Here is a 24,739-nt window from a genome sequence, read left to right on the forward strand (position 1 = left end):
GAAATAGAGAAATGGGGAGATGTTGGTCAAGTGGTGCAAAGTTGCAGTTGTGTAGAATAAATAAATCTAGAGAGTTAATGTGCAGCATGATGACTATTGTATACTGGAAATTTGCTAAGAGAGTGGATTTCAGGTACTCTTACCACACACACACACACACACACACACACACACACACACACACACAAATGCTAACTATATGAACAGATAAATATGTTAGCTTGACTAATCATTTCACTATGTATATCAAAATATCATGTTGTATACCTTACATATGTACAGTTTTGTTTTTTTGAGACAGGGTCTCTGTCACCCAGGCTGAAGTGCAGTGGCATGATCATAGCCCACTGCAGCCTCCAATTCCTGGGCTCAAGTGATCCCCCTGCCTTAGCCTCCTAAGCAGTTGGGACTACAGATGTGCACCACCACACCTGGCTAATTTTTTTTTTTTCTACTTTTTGTAGAGAGTGTCTTGCTGTATTTCCCAGGCTGGTCTTGAACTCCTGGCTTCAAGTGATCCTCCGGTCTTGGCCTCTCAAAGTGTTGGGATTACAGGCCTGAGCCACCATGCTTGGCCCCAATTTTTATTAAAAAAAAAAAACAAAAAACTGGCCATAGATGTATGGTTACTAGACTCTCAGTTCTATTCCACAGGTCTATATGTCTATCCTCATGCTAGTATCACACTATTTTGATTACTGTAGCTTTGTATTAAGTCTTGAAATCGGGAAGTAAGTCCTTCCACCTTCTCTTCTTTTTCAAGATTATTTTGGCTATTTAGGGCCCCTACAATTTTCCATGTGAATTTGAGGATGGGCTTTTCCATTTCTGCAAAAAAGACCATTGGAATTTTGATAGAGATTGTTGAATCTCTAGATTGCACTGAGTAGTACTGACATCTTGACAATATTAAATTTTCTTATCCACAAGCATGGGAAGTCTTTCCATTTTTTAGGTCTTCATTAATTTCTTTCAGCAATGTCTTCTAATTTTTAGTGTACTAGTAGTATTTTACCTCTTTACTTAAACTTGTTCCTAGATGCTCTTTTAGATGCTATTATAAATGGAATTGCTTTTTAAATTTCCTTGACACTGTGAGACAACCCAGTGAAGAGTATGAGTTTAATTGCAGCCATGGAAAAGTATTCTATACTCACCTAGGATGGAGTATAGAAGTTAAGAGGGCAAAAATCAGAGCCATGAGGAACTCCCATATTTAAAAGAACTGGTAATAATGAAGTTCATAATAATGGTAATAATAATAATTATAGCAGTAGTTAACATTTATTGAGATTTATATTCAAGCAATACTGTGCTAAGCATGTATGTGTCATCTTTTATCCTTTTTTCTTATTTTCAACTTTTTTTTTTCTTCTGGATTTGTCTTTAAATATCTTAGTTTTTTTCATCCTAAAATTATCCTCCTTCAACCTTTTTCCCTTCCCTTTCTTACCTCCCCTTTGTAAGCAAACTTCTTGGAAAAGTTGACTGCATTTCTTTCTGTTACTTCTGCTTTCATTCATTCTCTTATGATGGCTTATTTTATTCATTCTCTTATGATGGCTTATTCTCTTATGACAGAGCCAGATGGCTTCTGGCTCTGTCACCCACTTCACAGCTCTTGAGAAGTTGACTAGTGCTCTCTCTGTCACTAAAGTCCTTATCTTAATACTGTGCATCCAGCACAGTTCAGCACTCCTTCCATCTTGTAGTATTTTCCCCTTGCCTTTGTGACATTATACTTTCCTCGTTTTTTCCTCTCTTTCTGATTGTTTGTTCTCCGTCTTGGCTAGCTCATCCCACTCTACCAGTCCTTTTAAATATGGGAGTTCCTCATGGTTCTGGTCTCTGCCCTCTTCTATACTCTATCCTAGGTGAGTATAGGATACTTTTCCATAGCTGCAATTAAACTGAAGGTTTCCAAATTTAATGCTTAATCCCAAGTCTGTTCTTTGAGCTCCAGCCTCTTCCCTAGGTTGTCTTATAGATGAATTCATGATCTTCCTTACTTACCTTTCCATGATTCCCCACTCCCTGCTCCCTTCATGGGTGAAAAAATGTAGTTCTCCAATGTGCCTTACATGATACATCAGTTGGGTGAGCTAGAAATTGAGGCATCATCATTGGCTCTTGCCTCTTTCTTATGCATATCCAATGAACCACTAAAGCCCTTCAGAGTATATCTTTAAAACACCATGAATCTGTCCAATTTTCATTTCTGCTGCCAACAACTTAGTCTGTTTTGTTTTAGCTCTTCTTCCAATGTGAAGATCAGGCGCACCTGTTTGGTGTTGTGGTCTTTGAGTTTTAACTCCTCATCTCTCATAGGCCATGGCTTAAACCAGCAAGACACAGCACTCTGTAAATCCATGCTTAGGGAAAAGAAGACACTCTCTTCTTCAAAGAGTAGAAGTCTGCTGAAGTGCAACTCTGCTTGTAACTCAAACTGTTTACCTTCTTATCTAGGGCACTTTTTTTTTTTTTTTTTTTTTTGAGACAAGGTCTTGCTCTGTCATCCGGGCTTGAGTGCAGTGATGTGATCACAGCTCACTGCAGCCTTGGCCTCCTGGGCTCAAGCAATTCTCCCCTCAGCCTCCCAAGTAGCTAGGACTGCAGGCACATGCCAGCGTACCTCACAAATTTTTTAACTTTTTGTAGAGATGAGGTCTTACTATGTTGCCCAGGCTGATCTCGAACTCCTAGGCTCAAGAGGTCCTTCTGCCTTAGCCTCCCAAAATGCTGGGATTACAGGCACAAGCCACCACACCTTGCCACCTAGGGCACTTTTATTCCATCTTGCCAGATCTCTAATTCTAGTGAAATGACCCATTTATGGGGGATAGCAGGTATTCCAGAAAAAGGAACAGACTTTCCCAAAGATATGTTGTTGATGTATCCTCTACTTAATGCAAAAACAGAAAACCTGCTTACAGTCCTAAAGAATATTTGTCATCTGCTTGGAGCTAACTTTCTGACACTCCTGTCTGTCTCTTTCTACTTGACTAAAGCATTTCTAAAGAATAGTACAACTTTTGCGTAGGTTCTCTTCAGAGCAGCAGTTCTTAACTGAGGTCCATGGATAGGCTTTGAAGAAAAGATATGAGAACTCCTGAAATTGTGGGTGGTGGTGTGATTTTAAGCTTTTTAACCACCCATTTCCTCATCTATAAAATGGATTTTATAATAGCCCCTATATCATAAGATTGTTGTGAGGGCTAAATGGGATAACTAAATAGATATAAAAAGCCTAGCACAGTGCCTGGTACACAGTTATTTTAATATGTATAACAAAGATTACAATATAAGAAAAAAGGCATTGTCTGGAGCAACATGTGGAAGAGGGAATTAGAACTACTGCAGTATTTTTTTTTTGAGATGGAGGCTTTCTCTGTCGCCCAGGTTGGAGTGCAGTGGTGAGGTCTCGTCACACTGCAAGCTCCACCTCCCAGGTTCACACCATTCTCCTGCCTCAGCCGCCTGAGTAGCTGGGACTACAGGCACCCGCCACCACGCCTGGCTAATTTTTTTTGTCTTTTTAGTAGACACGGTGTTTCACTGTGTTAGCCAGGATGGTCTCAATCTCCTGACCTCGTGATCCACCCACCTCAACCTCCCAAAGTGCTGGGATTACAGGTTCAGTATACTTTTAAAGTGTATGTGGACAAACAAATAGTAGAGAGTCAACTCCAAGTATAAGGTCTCTTTATTTAAGGTAGCTTTATTTCATCATCCTGAAATTTCTAGGACTATGACAGGGCTAAATTATAGCTATGAACTAGAGCTAGGGAAGTATCAAGAACTATGGGTGGTAAAAAAAAAAAAAAAATAGGGTCTAAATTCACTCATAACCCAGATGGGTGTAACATTTTTCTTTATTTAGTCTATAGCACCTGTCTTCTTTGTGAGTGCCCCTCTCTTCTTCTATCCATGTCATGATTATTGCTGGAAATATGGTGGAAACTAATCAGATGTTCTCTCTGTTCAAACCTTGTTCTAAAAATGTAAACACTTCCTTTAAATACTTCTCAGGTCTCTTGAATAAGAATGCTTAGTCTCTTAGCCTCCTGTTCCCTAGGCTTCTCTCCCTAAGATGGCATCCAGTGTATGTTGTGGTTGGGTGTATAGCTTTCTTTTATCCTATGCCTTGGAGTTGAGGATTGTGAGCCGCTGGAAATTGTTCTCCCTTGTCTAATCTGCTGGCCCCTGATGATGAAACCCCTGGCTGGTATAACTCACAGTTTGGTCTTGCTTCTGGTTTAGAGCATGGGGGTGCTTTCCCTCCATCTCATCTCCCACTAGCATTATTAGCCCCTACTGAGGCTACTAGGCATTCTGTCTAGCTTGCTAGCCCAGTGGCCTGTCCTTATACCTAGTTTGGGAGCCAGTTCCCCATAATGAGTACCTACGTTAGCTCTCAACTCAGGATCCATGCCACATGAGACCAAGGAGTCCAATTAGGGTCTCTTTCCTAATTGTACCTCTCTGCTCTTTCAGCAAGGCTGGGCAGTTGTATATGGGTGTGGGGCTTCTGCACTGCAGTCTGCATTTCTCTCCTGAATAGGTTAGGGGCCCCTCTGTCCCCACTGATACCTTTACTTATCATCCCCCTTTCTGGACCAAAACTCAGAGCACAATTGGGAAACAAGTCTTTCTTACTGTCTCTTTTCTCCTTTCTGCCATTCCCAGGGCTGGAGAGCACTAGGCTTTTCTTTTTTTTTGAGACAGAGTCTCGCTCTCTCGCCCAGGCTGGAGTGCAGTGGCGCGATCTTGGCTCACTGCAAACTCCGTTTCCTGGGTTCACACCATTCTTCTGCCTCAGCCCTCCGAGTAGCTGGGACTACAGGTGCCCGCCACCACACCCAGCTAATTATTTTTATTTTTTAGTAGAGACAGGGTATCACCATGTTAGCCAGGATGGTCTCGATCTTCTGACCTCGTGATCTGCCCGCTTCGGCCTCCCAAAGTGCTGGGCTTACAGGCCTAAGCCACTGCGCCCGGCCTAGGCTTTTCTTTTACTTCCTTTCTATCAGTGCTTCTGAAATTACTTGTGGAGAAGGTATAGTTTTTATTTTGTTATAAATTTGTCACAGCCTAACACTTTTATAACATGAATTAGTAGCAAAGTGAAATTTAAAATACACAAATAAAAGTCCATTTTAAAAATTGTTAAGAGTCATCAAACATAAAATTATTTTGTCAAATTGCTATAAAAGTATCTCAGCACTTTCAATTGCATGCTTATCCATCATAGACCAGTAATAGAGAGTATGTGGACTGGCCCACTTTGACTCATGTCCTCCTTCCTGTCCTGCGAAGCTTTAGTGATGAACAACGTCATTTCTAAACCCCTTGAGGGCACCGTGAACATTGTGCCTTTTGTTTTGTTTTGTTTTGTTTTGTTTTGTTTTAAGACGGAGTCTCACTCTGTCACCGAGGCTGGAGTGCAGTGATGCGATCTCAGCTCACTGTAATCTCCGCCTCTCAAGTTGAAGCGATTCTTGTGCTCAGCCTCCTGAGTAGCTCGGAATACAGGCACATGCCCAGCTAATTTTTGTATTTTTAGTAGAGACGGGGTTTCACCATGTTGGCCAGGCTGTCTTGAACTTCTAACCTCAGGTGATCAGCCTGCCTCGGCCTCCCAAACTGCTGGATTACAGGCATGAGCCACCACGCCTGGCCAACATCGCACCTCTTGACTTGACCCTTAAGATGTGGATGGAGGCTGGGCGTGGTGGCTCATGCCTGTAATCCCAGCACGTTGAGAGGTTGAGGCAGGCGGATCACCTGAGGTCAGGAGTTCAAGACCAGCTTGGCCAACGTGGTAAAACCCTATCTCTCCAAAAATAAAAAAAGAAAATACAAAAATTAGCCAGGTGTGGGGGCACACGCCTATAATACCAGCTACTCAGGAGACTGAGGCTTGAGAATTGCTTGAAACCTGGGAGACGGAGGTTGCAGTGAGCCGAGATTGTGCCATTGCATCCAGCCTGGGTGACAGAGTGAGACTTCGTCTAAAAAAAAAAAGATGTGGATGGAAACTAAAGAAATTTGGAAAATACGCTTCATAAGACCATGATCTGTCTTCCAAGTCTATTCTTATATTGCAACTCCCATTTTTGAACACCAGAAATTGAACATTACTTTTCTTTTTGCATTTTTACTATAATAAATTTTAATATACTCACAGCAGATGGATGTCTTGGGTGGAGTAACTATGAAGGTAATGAGCTCAGAAAGGCAGAAGAGAAAAACCCACTTACAAATTTCAGAGTCTTATCCTTGTTATGCTAATGTGTAACACTCATGAAGAATGAAAAAAACACTCAGTTTTGTTAGTAAATCTTAATTTTTGCAGTTATATTTTATTGCCTCAGTAAGAGCTAACATTCCTTTCTTCTTAGATATGCTAATTACCCTGGTCTGATCACTATACATTATATGTATTGAAATAATCACTATGTACTTCACGAATATGTACAATTATTATTTGTCAATTAAAAATTAAGGCTGAGCATGGTGACTCATGCCTTTAATCCCAGAACTTCAGGAAATTGGGGCTGGAGGATCACTGGAGGCCAGGAAGATCACTGGAGACCAGCCTGGGCAACACAGCAAGACCCCATCTCTAAAAAAAAAAAAATTAGCTGGATGTGGTGGTGCACACCTATAGTCCTAGCTACTTGGGAGGCTGAGATAGGTGAGAGGATTACTTGAGCCCAGGAGCTTGAGCTTACAGTGAGCTATGATCACGCCATTGCACTCTAGTCTAGGTTACAGAGTGAGACGCTATCTCTAAAAAAATTTTTTAAACAAAAAAATCCCCACATTATTTTCTTCTCAAATAGAGCCCCAGCTGTCATCTACTCATTTTCTCTTTCTGTGACTAAGGAAGTAAATGTTAAGAAAATGTCACTGGATGGCTTGAGCCCAGGAGTTTGAGGCTGTGATTGTGCCACTGCACTTCAGCCTGGGTGACAGAGCGAGACCTTGTTTCCAAAAAAAGAAAATAATTATCATCAACATACTTAATGGTCAGGTGTAAATGCAATAAGGTGTTTTCAATTTCTTTTTCTACAGGAATTACAATTAAAAACAGGACAGGAAGAAGGTCTAAAACCAAAAGCTGAGGATCTCGATGCATGTAACTTGAAAAGGAGAAAAGGTTCGTTTGGAAGTATAGACCAACTCCAGGTTTGTCAATTCTATTTAGTGTTTCCTCGTTTCTCTTCAATCTGATGGTTGTCTAAATAGAGGTAAACTCACACCTGTAATCCTAGCAATTTGGGACGCCAAGGTGGGTGGATCACCTGAGGTCAGGAGTTCGAGACCAGCCTGCTCAACATGGTAAAACCCCGTCTCTACTAAAAATACAAAAATTAGCCGGGCTTGGTGGCAGGTGCCTGTAATCCCAGCTACTTGGGAGGCTGAGGCAGGAGAATCGCTTGAACCCTGGAGGTGGAGGCTGCAGTGAGCCGAGACCACGCCACTGCACTCCAGCCTGGGCAACAAGAGCAAAACTCCCTCTCAACAAATAGATAGATAGACAGATGTAAAAACTGGTGGACTCCGAATAAAACCTTCAAACACTAGATGCCACCCGAATGCAAAATTTCTAGTATTTGTTTTGAAACTTTATTATTTTTATTTTCTTAAATTTTAGATTCAGGGATACATGTTCAGGTTTGTTATATGGGTATATTGTGTGATGCTAAGATTTGGGCTTCTAATAATCCTATTGCCCAAGTAGTGAAACTTTTATTATTACAAAATTATTTTCTCATCCAGAAATGTACTGTATTTTTGTTTTATCTTACTCTCAGCAGAATCAATATATTCTTATTTCAGTAGAAATGAGTTTATTTGAATGTTGTAGAATATAAACATGAAATCTGTGTTCACTGGATTGTATTTATTCCCATCTCATGAAGATGAGTATATTTCTTTTTTTTTTTTTTCTTTTTTTTTTTTTGAGACTGAGTCTCTCTCTGTCGCTCAGGCTAGAGTGCAGTGGTGTGATCTCAGCTCACTGCAAGCTCCACCTCCTGTGTTCACACCATTCTCCTGCCTCAGCCCTCCTGAGTCTGGGGACTACAGGCGCCCACCACCATGTCCGGCTAATTTTTTGTATTTTTAGTAGAGATGGGGTTTCACTGTGTTAGCCAGGATGGTCTTCATCTCCTGACCTTGTGATCCACCTGCCTTGGCCTCCCAAAGTGCTGGGATTACAGGTGTGAGCCACTGCACCCGGCCAAAGACGAGTATATTTCTAAAAATCAGAACTCTACATTCAAAGAAAGCCAAATTGTATATGTACTCTATATATTAAAAAGCCATTATTTTAGTGCCATCTTTTAAAAAGAAAGTCATAATCCACAAACTCATTTTGAAGTTCAAAGAAATTGAAATTTTAAATTTTCTGTAAGAAAAAAATACTGTATTTAAAATACCCAGAATGCAATTATCTCTACCTTTAAATTTATTCTCTCTTCATAAATTTTATATTACATTTTATTAGTGACATTTAATAGTGACATGCGTGCATTCTGACATGGGTGTGTACCCATTCCACCCAGAAATGTCATCACCAGTCATAATTTTTTAGGTTTTTTACTTTTAAGTGGAGCTTAAAAAGAATCTCTTATTCATCTTTCAAACCCCACTCACAGTTTAAGAATGTTTGTAGAATATATTTAAGTTACTTGCTAGACTTCCTAGGATCTCCTACTGGATTATTTAAGGATATGACAAAACTAACATTTTTATAGTTGCTCTTTCTGTTCCTAATAATTGTAGAGCTACTACGACATTTTAGGCTCCAGTGTTATCTGGACATGATAGTGCTTATATCTTGGTATTATTGGAAGACTCAATAGCTATGCATCTTCTTTGCCTTGGCCATTTTGCTCTTTTTTTAATATATATTCACTGTCTCATTGTATTATAGATTTCTAGGAACCGTTTCTAGAAGGTTCATGAAGGACTAGGAAATAATACTATATTGATTTCTTTTCCTATTTATTTATTGTTTTGGTGGCAGTGCTTCATTACCGTGTCCACTTGATAGAGTTCCTTTTAAACAGTCACATTCCATCTATATTTATGTTTGTATTTGTTTCTGGGTATCCTTAATTCAAGAGAGTACTCAGATGTTTGTTTTGGAGATCTTTTCAGCAATTTTTTATTTTTGTTTTTTCTTTTTTTAAAAATAATTATTTGAGGTTGACAAGCTACAATGCAAATTGGGTTTCCTTCCAAACTCCATCATCTGTATCTCCCACTGTGTGTATTCATTTATTCACTTCACTGATTGACTGAATCAGGCATTGATTCACTCATTCATTTAACATTTTACTGAATGCCTACTATGGCCCAGGCAATATGCCAGCCATGTGGATAGACAGTTAAAAACTACAGCCCCTGCAGTCAATCAAGGAGCTCAAGTTGGGGAGACAGATAAGTAGAGCAACCACCAGTGTAAGTGCTGTGATGGAAATATGCACCACTACAACAGAGTAAAAGACTCCAGCATGTTCTTAATATAGGCATAGAAAATTATCAGTCCCTTATTTGTCAGGCTAAAAAATCCTAGACTGTTTAACGTATCTGGGGAGTAAATTTTAATTCTTTATAAAACAACATAGCTACATCTTGACTAGAACCACTGATGTCTTTAGGATTTCAGATGGGAACCTGAGTTACTCTGAGTGATAGTTTTTAAATGTTCATTTAAGAGATTTCAGCCAATCTGAAATTATATTGTTACCATGTAATTTTTATGGCAGAAGGAAAAACAAGTAACTTTTTTTGAATTTTAATGTAGAAATTGGATGAGCAAAAGAAATGGTTAGATGAAGAAGTAGAGAAAGTTCTGAACCAACGCCAAGAATTAGAGGAGCTGGAAGAAGACTTAAAGAAACGGGAGGCCATAGTTTCTAAGAAGGAGGCTCTATTACAGGAGAAGAGTCACCTGGAAAATAAGAAATTGAGATCTAGTCAGGTATTCTGTTTAATACACTATTTGATTCTGGTTGTAAACCACTCTACACTCCCCACTGGGATGACTATAATCAGAAAAACAGATAATAAGAAATGTGGGGAAGGAGGTGGGGAAATTGGGACCTTCATACACTGCTGTGAAATTGGAAAATGGTGTAATTGCTTTGGATAACCATCTTGTAGTTCCTCAGAAGGCTCAACTTAGAGATACTATGTGACCCAGTAATCTCACTCCTAGGGATGGATGGATAGATAGATCTATTTCTATATGTATGTCTCCATGAGAAATGAAAGCATGTTTCCACACAAAAACTTGAACATGAACATTTATAGTAACATTATTCATAATAGCTAAAAACTGAAAACAACACAAATGTTCATCAAGTGATGAATGGATAAACTGATTATCTATACAATAGCATATTATTTGACAATAGAAGGGAATGAAGTACTGATATATGCTGCAACATGGATGAACCTTGAAAACCTATGTTAAGTGAAAGAAACTAGTCACAAAAGACCACCTTTGTATAATACCATTTATATGAAGTCTCTAGAATAGGCAATTCCATTTCTGTCCAGAGACAAAAAAGTAGAATAGTGGTTACCTAGGGTTGGTGGGGGACTGGGGAGGAAATAGAATGCCTACTAATAGGTGTGGGGTTTCTTTTTTTGGGGGGGTGATGAAAATGTAAAATTGATTGTGGTGATGGTTATATAACTGTGAATATACAAAAAACCATTGAATTATATACTTTATTGTTATTTTTTGTTTTTTGAGATGGAGTCTCGCTCTGTCGCCCAGGCTAGAGTGCAGTGGCACGATCTCTGCTCACCGCAACCTCTGCCTCCCGGTTCAAGAGATTCTTCTGCCTCAGCCTCCCAAGTAGCTGGGATTGCAGACGCGTGCCACCACACCCAGCTAATTTTTGTATTTTTAGTAGAGAGGGGTTTCACCATGTTGGTCAGGTTGGTCTCAAACTCCTGACCTTGTGATCAGCCCGTCTTGGCCTCCCAAAGTGCTGGGATTACAGGCGTGAGCCACCATGCCCAGATTTGAATTATATACTTTAAATTGGTGAATTGTATGGTATGTAGATTATATCTCATTAAAGCTATTATGTTTTTTGAAAAGCCATAAAAAGGAAAAGACAGTAGAGGAGATAACAGAGGACAAAAGATTACCAAAAAAAGAAAAGATGGAAAGCAAATAGATGAGAGCTTATTAACTTAGCAGAACAGAAGATGCTGCAGTCCAAGTACCTAGAGGGACACAAATGAGAACCAGGCCAAGATCCTACATATATGCTGTCACCATACATCTTATCAGCTTTTTAATATCTGACTCTGAAATGTGATGGGCATTTTAGGAATGCTTTAGATGTTTTCCTTTTAAAAAAAATAACAGCTTTAGAGAGATAAAATTCACATAGAACATCAAAAAGATTCAGAAATGAAGGGACCAAGATTTTCAGAAGGCAGGAGTAGCATAAAGATGAAAACAGGGCATAGTCATGAAACTATTTTTTCTCACTCTGGGACTGATTTATTTTCCGAAGATGGAACCAGGCACTGCAAAGGTTGTGATGAGTCAAAAAACTCCAAATAGGGAATGAATGCAAGTCTGCATATGAATTGTGAAACATCTATTTCCTAATCTCTACTTGGATCCAAGAATGCTGGCCCAGATTTATACTTCCTAGCAGGAGATTAGCATATTTTCTGAAACATCTAAAAAGATATAAAAACACTTAAATTTGGAAGCCGCCAACTAAGTGGCCCACATGTATGCTATCACCACAAATCTTAGCAGCTTTTTGATACCTGAATCTGAAATATGATGGACATTTTAGGAATGCCACTATTAAAGACAGAAAACAAAACAAAAGGAAAATATAAACTCACAGACATTAGAGATAGAGCAAGAAGCGGAAAAAACTTCACAGAAATCTTAATATCCTCAGTGTGGCAAAAGATGACTATTAAGAACTGCAAGTTATTAAAAACATGAACTCTTGGAAATTAAAAGCGTTGGAGGATAGGCAGGGTGCGGTGGCTCATGGCTGTAATCCCAGCACTTTGGGAGGCCAAGGTAGGTGGATCACTGGAGGTCAGGAGTTCGACACCAGCCTGACCAACATGGTGAAACCCTGTCTCTTCTAAAAATACAAAAATTAGCCAGGCGTGGTTGTGGGCACCTGTAATCCCAGGTACTTGGGAGGTGAGGCAGAAGAATCGCTTGAACCTGAGAGGCAGAGGTTGTAATGAGCCAAGACCGTGCCATTGCACTCCAGTCTGGGCAACAAGAGCAAAACTCCATCTCAAAAAATAGGGTCAGAGGATAAAGTTGAGGAAATATCCCCAAAAGTAAGTAAAAATACAATAGAAAGTAGGAGAGAAAAAAATTTAATTGGCAGATAAATCCAGGAAGCCCAAGATCCAAGTAATGGGAATTCCAGAAAGATACAACAGAGAAAACAGAAGAGATTATCAAAGACATCATATAAAAAATTTTCTTGGCCAGGCACGGTGGCTCACGCCTGTAATCCCAGCACTTTGGGAGGCTGAGGTGGGCAGATCACGAGGTCAGGAGATGGAGACCATCCTGGCTAACGCGGTGAAACCCTGTCTCTACTAAAAATACAAAAAAATTAGCCAGGCGTGGTGGCAGGTGCCTGTAGTCCCAGCTACTCGGGAGGCTGAGGCAGGAGAATGGCGTGAATCTGGGAGGCGGAGCTTGCAGTGAGCTGAGATCACGCCACTGCACTCTAACCTGGGTGACAGAGCGAGACTCCGTCTCAAAAAAAAAAAAAATTTTTTTTCTCAACACCAGTAATATGAGACTCTAGACTGAAATAGCCCATCAAGGGCCCAGCAAAATGAGTACCCAAAACATAGCATTGTGAAGGTTTGGATACACTGAGGAAAAAAGAAGGTCCTGAAAGCATCTAGACAAAAAAGACTACTTATAAATTGCAAGAATCAGAATGGCATTGGACTTCTCAGCTTTCCTCATGACAAGTTTAAGATCTGAAGCAATCTTTAAACTCATGAGGAAAATTAAGTCTAATAAATAATTTTCTTCTTAGCCAAACTGTCAATCAAATGTGAAGCTATAATAAGCATTTTCAGGTATAAAAAACAAAACCAAAAATCTCCCATTAAGCCTGTCCAAGGAAACTACTAGAGAATGTGCTCCACAAAAATAATGGCACAAACTATGAAAAAGGAGGACTCGGGATTCTGAAAATGTGCTGCAACATGGAAATTCTCAGGAAATACCAAAGGGAAGACCCAGGACAACTGGTCCAGGGTGGAGCAGGATGGACGCTCCAGGCAAAATGTTTCCAGAAAAGAATAGATTGAAAAGATGTCCTGATAAGTTTGATCAAATGAAAAAGTGTTGAGGAATTTTATAGTTCTGTTGGAGAAGAATTAGCTATAAGGTGCAATAAAAAGTTGTATCAAAACAGAAGCATGATCATTTCACACTAGATAGTTCACCTATGAATAACAAAGTTATAATAATGAAAATGAATATTGATTGAACTAAAAACTGTAATGTAACTTATATTGGGAGAATGGAGGAGATTGGGAAGTAGAGTAGCTATAAGAGTGCTAAATCCTTATCTCCCATAATACACAGTCAATAGACAATGTCTAAAATTGATAATGTCATTCAGAAACATAGACATAAACACCAGAAGAACCAACTGAAAAGGCTGAAGGTGGCTGTCTGGGAGTAGGATTCAATTAAAAGCTTGGGGGAGGGGAATGCTTTTTTAAAATTATAAACCTTATGATAGTATGTGTCTATATAATAAACCTTATGGTAGTATATGCAGATAATTACTGTGAAAAATATTTTACAAATTACCTGAAATTTGACCATAATGAACATCTCCATAAATCTGGCCATATTTTCTGATCAGAATGAATTAAGAGTAAAAACAAATTATATGTTTAAGCCAACCAATCATATGTTTAAACACACCAAAGCTCAACCCCTAGTAAATTGTAACATAATTCTACAATGTAGAATGTAAGCGAAGAAAGAAAAGTTCAGTTTAGAAAATAAGAAAAAAGAAAAATACTGCCTCTGAAAACCTAGTCAAGGCAATTCTTGGTAGTAAACTCAGAGTTTAAATAAACGTTTTTTTTTAAAAAGGCATTCAACTTAAGATTTTAGAAAATGAACACCCCGGGTGGGCGCGGTGTCTCACGTCTGTAATCTTAGAACTTTGGGGGCTGAGGCGGGTGGATTACCTGAGGTCAGGAGTTCAAGACCAGCCTGGCCAACATGGTAAAACCCTGTCTCTACTGAAAATACAAAAAATTAACTGTGCGAGGTGGCAAGCGCCTGTAATCCCAGCAACTCGGGAGGCTGAAGCAGGAAAATCGCTTGAACCTGGGAAGCGGAGATTGCAGTCAGCTGAGGTCGCACCATTGCACTCTACCCTGGGGAACAAGAGCAAAACTCCATCTCAAAAACAAAAAAAAGAAAATGAATACCCCCTCCCTCAATAATGTAAAAACTAAAAATATATTCATTTAGCAATTTTCTCTCTGTTTTTCCTAATTTTTATGCAGTCTAGATTTCTAGTAACTGTTTCTGGTGTCTGGTGGGTTGTATCTTTTAGGCCTTAAACACAGATAATTTGAAAATATCAACTCGCCTGAACTTACTGGAACAAGAGTTGTCTGAAAAGAATGTGCAGCTCCAGACTAGCACAGCTGAGGAGAAAATAAAGATTTCAGAACAAGTTGAAGTCCTCCAGAAAGAAAAGGATCAGCTCCAGAAACGAAGAAACAGTGTGGATGAAAAACTTAAAAATGGCAGAGTGTTATCACCTGAAGTAAGTCAGTATTCTTTGGAACTGGAGGTGCTGTATGATGGATCACTTGAGTGATTTCCTCAGTCTTTTTCACATAATCATAAATATTATCCGTTAAACTTGGTTTTGAGATTTTGTCAGATGTAGTGAATTCACCTGGCACTTATTTGGCACCATAAACCATGCTTGACTAGAGACTGAGATATCCTTACATAGTGGTCCATGGACATGGCCCCTTCCTGGCACTGCCAGGCATTTGGAAACTATTACTTTCCTTGAGTATATTTGCCTCCTCAGCTGGGGTTTCTCGTCTGAAATCACAGAACATAGAAAATGATTTGAGGGACTCTTTTGGAGGGCACCTGACTTTTCTCTATACATATTTCGTGAATGATACTAGGTAATTTATTACATACAGCAGATGCCTAAGGAATTAGGGGTTAATTCTTTCCATGAAACCTTGGTTGAGAAGGCCCAGTGTCCATACTATGTCCAGCCAAATAGATGCATAAAATTCCAATCCCAGTAAAAGACCTTTTAGTTACAGTTACAGTTTTTTAAAACTATAGTTTTAGTTCTAGTTTTTTAAAACTATGTAGAAGATGATTCATTTACAGGCTGTCAAATTGCCCCAGACTTTGTCTTTTTTCAAAATTTTCAGTCAGTTGGCAGTGGTACCTGTACCTTACTTCATCAGAGAAAGATGAATTTTTGAATCGGAACTGCCTCCCCAGGTATTTATTGTTGGTGTCTTATCATTACCAAAGCAAGGGAAAGTTGCTCAGAGAAGGTGAATAGCTGAGAATCACACACATTGGTGAATCTTGTAGTGTTTTAGTTTGGAGCAAGTGACAGGAAGTTAAGGGGGCTAGTTAAGAAATAGGAGCAAGGATAACGTTAGATTGTTGCTCATTGAGAATTGATGAAAGGATTGATTTACAAATCAATCCTTGACTGGGGGCTAAGTGGCAGTTGAAAGGAACATTATAGACCTCTATTGCCCTGTTTTATAATTTAAGCTGGGTAAATGTGCAGAGGAACAGAGAGCCAGGTTGTCCTCCCAAGGTGTTAAATTGGAGTCCAAGGCTTATAGATTTGAAGACATGAGAGCCTAAGATACAGCAGAATTCAAATATTTAAGGAATTCTGCCTGCCTGTGACTATAACTAAGCTCTATAGAAGAAGCAAAAACTAAAAACAAAAAAAACCAAAGTATTATGTTTCCCTTGAGAAATTAATATTCTATTTGGGAAAACAGGTAAAAATATAAGAAAACTCTAAACTCTGAAGGACATTGAAAATCAAGTTGTGGATAATGTATTTACAGCTATACCTCTTACATTATTTATTCAAAGCAATGAAGTGATCATTTGGGGGAAGATTCATCAAGGCAGCCTCAGTAGATCAGAATCTTGAGCTAGATTATGAAAAACATGATATGCAGTGGCAGATATGAGAAGTCCGTTTTAGATAGAACATCTTTGAATAAGGCACAGAGATGAGAATTAACAAATTACGTTTGCAGTAGGGTAGAGTTCCATTAAATCAAGAAACATTTAGGTTTCTATTTCATGTGGGATCCTGTAACAAAAAGCATTTACAGATTTGTGGTGAAAATATAGTATGATGCATGATACCTATTTTGCAGCTATTCTGGACTGGGGTTTGAGGGAAGGATGAGCCTCCTACAACTGGTAGAGTTCTAATTAGTCACATGAGCTTCTATGTCCCTTTCTTCCACATGGTTGGTTCTTCTTAGTGTAGCTCTCAAGTGAGGCTCTGCTCTTACCACAATTTTAAAGCCAAGGTTAATATTCCCAAATAGATCTGTCACTAGCAGATGATCAAGAGCATGAGATTCTGATGTGACACAAGGTATCAATAAAATCTAGTTGGAATGGTTTGCTATCTTAATGTCTTTAAACTTGTTTAGGATTATTTTCTCTTTCCACAGTAAATTAAAATATTTTTCCTAATTTTATTACTTTATGGAAATTGATAGATTTTAGATCGTTACACTAATAGAAGATTACTCAACAATTTACTACAGACAAGTCACACTGCTCTTTTTTTTTTTTTGGTAAAATTCAGAAACTAAAATTAAAGAATACTTGAACCTTAGGTTTCTAATAATACAGAGTAGTTGCTTAGTAAGTAGGGAGGAAAATATAAGAACTATTATCTTTATTTAATCTTTTAAACTTTCAATTTCGCATTTTATGAGAACATACAATTTTTTTTTTGGAAATGTAGTCTCTGTCGCTCAGGCTGAAGTGTAGTGGTGCGATCTCGGCTCACTGCCTCTGCCTCCTGGGTTCAAGCAATTCTCCTGCCTCAGCCTCCCGAGTAGCTGGGATTACAGACGTGCGCCACCATGCCCAGCTAATTTTTTTTTTTTTTTTCCCCCCGAGACAGAGTCTTGCTCTGTCACCAGGCTAGAGTGCAGTGGCATGATCCCAGCTCATTGCAACCTCCACCTCCCTGGTTCAAGCGATTCCCCTGTTGCAAGCAATTCCCCTGTTGCAATCTCCCAAGTAGCTGGGATTACAGGCACGTGCCATCACGCCTGGCTAATTTTTTGTATTTTAGTAGAGATGGGGTTTCATCATGTTGACCAAGATGGTCTCGATCTCCTGACCTCGTGATCCGCCCACCTTGGCCTCCCAAAGTGCTGGGATTACAGGCGTGAGCCACCGCGCCCAGCCTAATTTTTGCATTTTTAGTAGAGACGAGGTTTCGCTATGTTGGTCAGGCTGGTCTCGAACTCCTGACCTCAAGTGATCCACCCGCCTCAGCCTCCCAAAGTGCTGGGTTTACAGGCATGAGCCACCGCACCCTGCTGAGAACATATAATTTATAGAGAAATCTATGCAGTGCTTGCTTAAAAGTTATCATTAGTTTTTTGTTTCATTTTACTTGGTCTCTGGACCAGCAGCAACAGCATCACTTGGGATCTTGTTAGAAATGCAGATCCTCAGGCCCCAATTGGACTTGCTGGATCAGAATCTGAATTCTAGTGAGCTCCTCGGTACACATTAAAGTTGAAAAGCAGTGCTCGATCATAAAACAGTCAACTCTTGATAACCTGTGGTATGTATTGTGACAAATTTTTCATCCCAGGATAGTTTCCCATTGCCACGTATCTTGTCAACCTATACCTATTGCTGAGTTAGAGGGAACTACAAACATTGATATGCTGCATCCTCACTGGAGTGGGCTGTCCTTGGGTTTCTATATTCATACTACCTTATATTATCTCAGTACTTCCTTAACTTAGATCCAAAACCATAGAAACTGAATTTATATGAAATTGTCCTCAGCCACGTATAAAGGCAAACTCTTCACATTTGTTTTTGATAAAATATAGTCACAGTATGAATTCAAAAGTCAAGTACAGTAAAGTCCTCACTGAACATTGTGGATAGGTTCTTGGAAATTGTGACTTTAAGAGACACCATGTACATCAGGTCCTCAAATTACATTGTTTTCCTTCAACATAGTTGCTTTTGTTATGAAGTTAATAGGAAAAAAAAAATTGTTGTATTATATATTGTTTCTCTTAAAGTCACAGTTTCCAAGAACCTATTGATGATAAGGACTTACTCTATTTTGGATAATTCACTTTTATTTGTGGCTCCTCTTACTTGTTCACCTAAGTACATTTTAGTATTTAAGGATTTTTTTTCTTGAAAAGGTGAATATTATTTTATTCCTTATGAAGCAGTGATCAAACTATCAAATTCCATATGGTTAGTGATTGCACAGAGAAAAAGAATGGCTTATGAGCATTTTTCTTTAGGTAGATCAGAAATATTCACACTCTTGGCCAGGCATGGTGGCTCACACCTATAATCCCATCACGTTGGGAGGCTGAGGCAGGCAGATCACCTGAAGTCAGGAGTTCCAAGACCAGCCTGGCCAATGTGGCGAAACCCCTTCTCAACTAAAAATACAAAAATTAGCTAGGCGTGATGGCATGCACCTATAATCCCAGCTACTTGGGAGGCTGAGGCAGGAGAATTGCTTAAATCCTTAAACCCAAGAGGTGGAGGTTGCAGTGAGCTGAGATCCCACCACGACCCTGTCTCAGAAAGAAAAAAAAAAAGAGAAAGAAAGAAATATTCACATTATTTTCCTTTGGGGTGTTAGGGGGAGGAGTGGAGAGAAATAACATGGGTCCTGTAACCAAGGACACATGAAAAATTTTTTTCTCCTCTTTCTTAAGTTAACAGATACTGAGTTCAAACTATATGATAGGTACTGTGCTGGGCAATAAGGGTGTGGAGATGGACAAGTCAGTCTGCCACAGGAACTTATTGAGGTGGCCTCCACAATAGGTATAGGTATATGGAAACATATATCCAAGTCTCACCAATCTGAGGTAATTCCTTGCCAGAGATTTGTATCACCAACATAACATGTATTTGGATAGTTCAAAGAACTGGAAGAGCTGGGCATGGTAGTGTGTGCCTGTAGTCCCAGCTACTCAGGAGGGCAAGGTAGGAGGTTCGCTTGAGCCAAGAGTTTGAGTTCAGCCTGGGCAACATAGTGAGACCCTGTGTCCAAAAAAAAAAAAGAAAAGAAAAAAACTTGTAGGTTTTCCGACAGGGATTCATCGATCTTCTCTGGTATGTGAAAAAATACTACGCTGCCCTATTTTATAACGCCTACATTTTCCTTCTAATAACATTTCATAGGAATCTTATGAAATATGTCAGATACTTAAATCCTCACTACTTTTTAATGCCATATTGTGCTTTTTTTTATTACTAGTTCTTAATAACTTATTCTAAATATTTAGAGTAAGTTATTCCCTCTAGGCAGTATATTGTTTTGATAGATCATTGAAGGGACAACAGTAAATCTCTGGATCTCACTAGTGGAAATATTGACACATAATATGCACTTTAGGGACTATGGAGGAGATGCATGACAATACTGCTAATCCTGTGGGCTTAGGCTTTGTTCAAGTATATTCCTTGGATTAGATGATCAGCATTTGTAGTATGACCTTGGAACATTTCAGAACTCACCTAAACTTCTGTCTTTTCCATTTCATTCCATCAGGTTTATTGTGAGGACTTAATGATTATGTTAATATGTTGTGTGTGTGTGTATGTGTGTGTATACACACATGTATACACACACTGCATTATGTGGTATAGCAAGCACTCAAAAAACATTTTCTTAAAATCTAGTAAAAGAGTGGTAATGTCCATTAGACTCAAATAGTTTAGTAGGATCTGAGTATATGACAAAGTCAAAGTTATACTATTTCATTTAAAATGAGTGATTTCTGTTATATCTAGGAAGAACATGTTCTTTTCCAACTTGAAGAAGGGATTGAAGCTTTGGAAGCTGCAATTGAATATAAGAATGAAAGTATCCAGCGTCGCCGGAACTCACTTAGAGCATCATTCCATAACCTCTCTCGTAGTGAAGCAAATGTCTTGGAACAAATAGCTTGCCTGAGTCCTGTTGAGATTAGAGCTATTCTTTTCAGATATTTCAATAAGGTTTGTTTTTGAGGGTCAGAATATTTTTCTTATAAAGATGGGTCAAGATGCTTACATCCTACATTTTGAATTTTTAAAGAAATTGAAAGACTCAAAGATTTGATGGTGTAACTACAAATTTAAGCATGATTTCTCTTTATAGAACTAAATGTTGTCATCTGAAAGCTTTGTGATTATCCAAATATGTAGGCCTAACTTTGTGAGGTTCTTAAAGTTAGAGGGTCTTTCAAAAGAAGTCCTTTTTGAAAGTTTTTAAAACCAAAGAATTTAAGTTATATTCCTTGCTCATTATTTCTTGGATGATTTCTAGATTTGGATGTTGCTACCTGGCACTCATGAAAAATCAAAGGCCCTCCAAGTTTTGATTCCCTTTCCTTCATTGCTATAGGGTAGAGGAATCTGTACTTTCTTGTAATGTATTAGTTGAAATGAAGATGAAGTGGTGTATCAGTGGCAAAGATAATAATAGATTTTATTAACCTGAATGTGCCTAAATCAATTAAAATGTTGTATTTTTTACAGATTAAACCATTTTCTAATCCAGAGATGTTTCATAGCATTGAGAACTATATCCATCTTTTCTCTAATGTCTTTTCCACTTAAGATACATATTATGAAGTGTTAAACAATGAGATAACCCTTTCTTTGAAAAGTACATTCAATTTATGGGAATATCTGACAATTAATGAAAAATGAAACACTGATATTTTAAAATTAAGTCCTAAGGCCAGGCGCAGTGGCTCATGCTTGTAATCCCAGCACTTCGGGAGGCTGAGTCAAGAGAATCATTTGAGCCCAGAATTTGAGATCCTGTCTCTACAAAAAATACCAGAATTAGCCGGGTATGGTAGCATACACTTGTAGTCCTAGATAGTTGGGAGGCTGAGGCAGGAGGATCACATGAGCCCAGGAATTTGAGTTTGTAGTGAGCTATGATCATTACTGCACTTCAGCCTGGGGCAACAGAGCAACAGCCTGTCTCAAAAAAATTAAATAAAATTATAATTCTGTAAAATAAGGAAAAAAATGAAAAATGTTATGCACAGCCTCCTCTTAGATAATTGTCATCAGTAGTAAGCTGCTGTTACTGTTATTGATGAGAGTGCATCCTATTGTTGCATGTTTGGAGGGTAGAAAGATGGTGGAGTCCTTTGATGTAGATAACTCTTTATGCTGCTCTTTTTTTTTTCCCCGAGACGGAGTCTCACTCTGTTGTCCAGGCTGGTGTGATCTCGGCTCACTGCAACCTCCGCCCTCCAGGTTCAAGCAATTCTCCTGCCTCAGCCTCCTGAGTAACTAGGATTACAGGCATATGCTACCATGCCCGGCTAATGTTTGTATTTTTAGTAGAGATGGGGTTTCACCATGTTGGCCAGGCTGGTCTCAAACTCCTGACCTCGTGACCCTCCTGCCTCAGCCTCCCAAAGTGCTGGGATTACAGGTGTGAGCCACCCCACCTGGCCCTTGTGCTACTCTTAAAGCAAGGCAACCTGACTAAGGTCAGTGGATTTTCTGATCCTGGGAACCCTTGTATTAATGATTATTTTTCTGGAGAGGTCATTAGATTATTAACAAGTTCTGTGATGTAGACATTATCTGAAGTATTTTTACTTTACATCAGCAGGGAAGAATCCAATAGACAAAATGCATAACATGGCTGGGTGTGGTGGCTTTGGGACACTGAGGTAGGAGGATCCCAGTGCTTTGGGACACCGAGGCAGGAGGATCACTTGAGGCCAGGAATTCAAGACTAGCTTGGGCAACATAGTGAGACCCTGTCTCTATGAAAAAATTTTTTAAAAAAATTAGCCAGGCATGATGGCATGTACCTGTGCTCCCAGCTATGTGGGAGGCTGAGGTGGGAGGATCACTTGATCTCAGGAGTTGGAAGCTGCAGTGAACTATGATTACACCACTGCACTCCAACCTGAGGTGACAGAGTGAGGCTCCATCTTAACAACAACAACAACAAAACACCCAAACTGTCACTTATTTATAACATCCATTCTGGAGTTTAATCTTGGAATTGTCTAGATGTTTCAAGAATCTTTACCCTCTCACTATCCACTTAGACTAGAGAAATAAAGTTACAGAATTATTAAATATAAACCACATAGATTACATTTAAGAAATTATGGAAGGGTGATTATTAGAGCAACAGTACATTAAAAATGAAAGGGTTGGCTGGGCGCGGTGGCTCACGCCTGTAATCCCAACACTTTGGGAGGCTGAGGCGGGTGGATTACAAGGCCAGGAGATTGAGACTATCCTGGCTAACACGGTGAAACCCCATCTCTACTAAAAATACAAAAAATTAGCTGGGCGTGGTGGTGGGCGCCTATAGTCCCAGCTACTTGGGAGACTGAGGCAGGAGAATAGCGTGAACCTGGGAGGTGGAGCTTACAGTGAGCCGAGATCGCGCCACTGCACTCCAGCCTGGGCAATAGAGCGAACTCCATCTCAAAAAAAAAAAAAAGTAATAGAAAGTGTCATCAATTCAGAATTCCAACAAATTCTGTTTTTTTTTTTTTTTTTTTTTTTTTCCCGAGATGGAGTTTTGCTCTTGTCGCCCAGGCTGGAGTGCAATGGGGCGATCTTGGCCCCACTGCAACCTCCGCCTCCCGGGTTTAAGCCATTCTCCTGCTTCAGCCTCCCAAGTAGTTGGGATTACAGGCATGCACCACCACACCCAGCTAATTTTGTATTTTTTTTTTTAGTAGAGATGGGGTTTTACCATGTTGGTCAGGTTGGTCTCAAACTCCCACCTCAGCTTCCCAAAGTGCTGGGATTACAGGCATGAGCCACCGTGCCTAGCCTGAATTCCAACAAATTCAAAAGGCTGTTAGGTTGTTTTGTGAATATGTTGCAAAGCATTTGCCTAAGGACCCAATACCTGGCAGGAATCATTTACACTATGGAGATTAAGGAAATTGATCTTTAAGTAGCCTAAGAAAAGTAGATTATTATATTAGCTTATCTAAGACACACTTAACAGGTCAAAATATGTATTTGCTAGGTGGTGAATTTGCGAGAAGCTGAACGGAAACAACAGTTATATAATGAAGAAATGAAAATGAAAGTTCTGGAACGGGATAATATGGTTCGTGAATTAGAATCTGCACTGGACCATCTAAAATTGCAGTGTGACCGGAGACTGACCCTCCAGCAAAAGGAACATGAACAAAAGATGCAGTTGCTGTTACATCATTTCAAAGGTAACTTCCCCTTTTTGACAGTTAGGTAAAGTCGATGTGTAGGTGCGGGTACTGAAGGAAGACAGGACAGAATTTGATCACTTAAAAGCTCAACATGTTTAAATAGTTGCTACTTGTCTAAGTTTTTGGGCTTTACATGCTTTGGTTGCTGCATTTTGGGACAGTTGACTTTGTTGTAGGGCTATTCGTGCTTGGAATGCCATCCCTTCTGCCTGCCTCCAGTATGCACATAAGAACTGCTACAATCCTGTCAGCTTGTTGTTGGTCTAGTCTTTATGTAGAAATGTGGGATTAATTCAGGCTTTTTGGTATACAGTTGAATTTTTTTTTATTTCCCAGGGATATAATACTATCATATTTAAGTTATTTTCCACTCACAAAATTAAAGTGATAGGTTCTGTCATATTCCTAGTTATATTTCTGGTTATAATTGTCAGTTGATTATAAAATTTTCTGCATTAAAGTTATATCTTGGGTCAAAATTATACTGCCATTGATGGGCACGTACCATTATCAGTGAGCAGTAGTTCACCACCAACTCTGATAGAAAACTCTCAGAGTGATCTGGCCTCATTTTACCTAAGCATATGGCCAGTATACAGACAGCTACTATGGCAGCAAAATCATTGTTAGGTGATACTGTTACTCCTTCAATTCAAGCTGCTTAGTCTTGATTCTCATAAACCCATAACTGAAAATAGATCAAAAGGGATCTGGAAGAAGCAACCTGAGTAAGCAGAAAACTGGAAAAATCTGTGAATTTGAGTGTTGAGGCAATTTGCCTCTAAGTTAATTCTGTCACTGGTTAATTAGCAACCAGTTGCCTAATGACGATTTCCTTGCAAGATCTCACACATCATTACATTCAAACATGCTCTCCTTACCTTAGTTTAGTTCTGAAACTGATGTTTTAATATTTTTTAAAGTGACTGGGATTATACCACAAAAGTTCATGCTATGGCCAAAAAAGAATATATAAAAACTTGGCCAAACACGGTGGCTCATCCCTGTAATCCCAGCACTTTGGGAGGCTGAGTGAAGAGGATCGTTTGAGCCCAGAAATTCGAGACCATCCTGGACAACATGGTGAAACCCCATCTCTACAAAAAATACAAAAAACTAGCCAAGCGTGGTGGCATGTGCCTGTAGTCCCAGCTACTTGGGAGGCTGAGATGGG

General features: G+C 39.3%; 1 protein-coding gene across 7 annotated transcripts in view; it reads left to right on the forward strand.

The window, feature by feature from the left end:
- LOC105498969 (kinesin family member 27) overlaps positions 1-24,739 on the forward strand; it is an 83,895-nt gene that overhangs the window by 48,625 nt on the left and 10,531 nt on the right. For all 7 annotated transcript variants that reach the window (XM_071077611.1, XM_071077614.1, XM_071077616.1 and 4 more), the window contains 5 exons: positions 7,078-7,191; positions 9,821-9,997; positions 14,637-14,852; positions 20,141-20,347; positions 23,364-23,562. In XM_071077611.1, the coding sequence (XP_070933712.1) occupies positions 7,078-7,191; positions 9,821-9,997; positions 14,637-14,852; positions 20,141-20,347; positions 23,364-23,562 (913 nt within the window). The remainder of the gene's footprint in view (positions 1-7,077; positions 7,192-9,820; positions 9,998-14,636; positions 14,853-20,140; positions 20,348-23,363; positions 23,563-24,739) is intronic.

The sequence above is a fragment of the Macaca nemestrina genome, chromosome 14 (assembly GCF_043159975.1).
Source record: "Macaca nemestrina isolate mMacNem1 chromosome 14, mMacNem.hap1, whole genome shotgun sequence".
NCBI classification, from domain to species: Eukaryota; Metazoa; Chordata; class Mammalia; order Primates; family Cercopithecidae; genus Macaca; species Macaca nemestrina.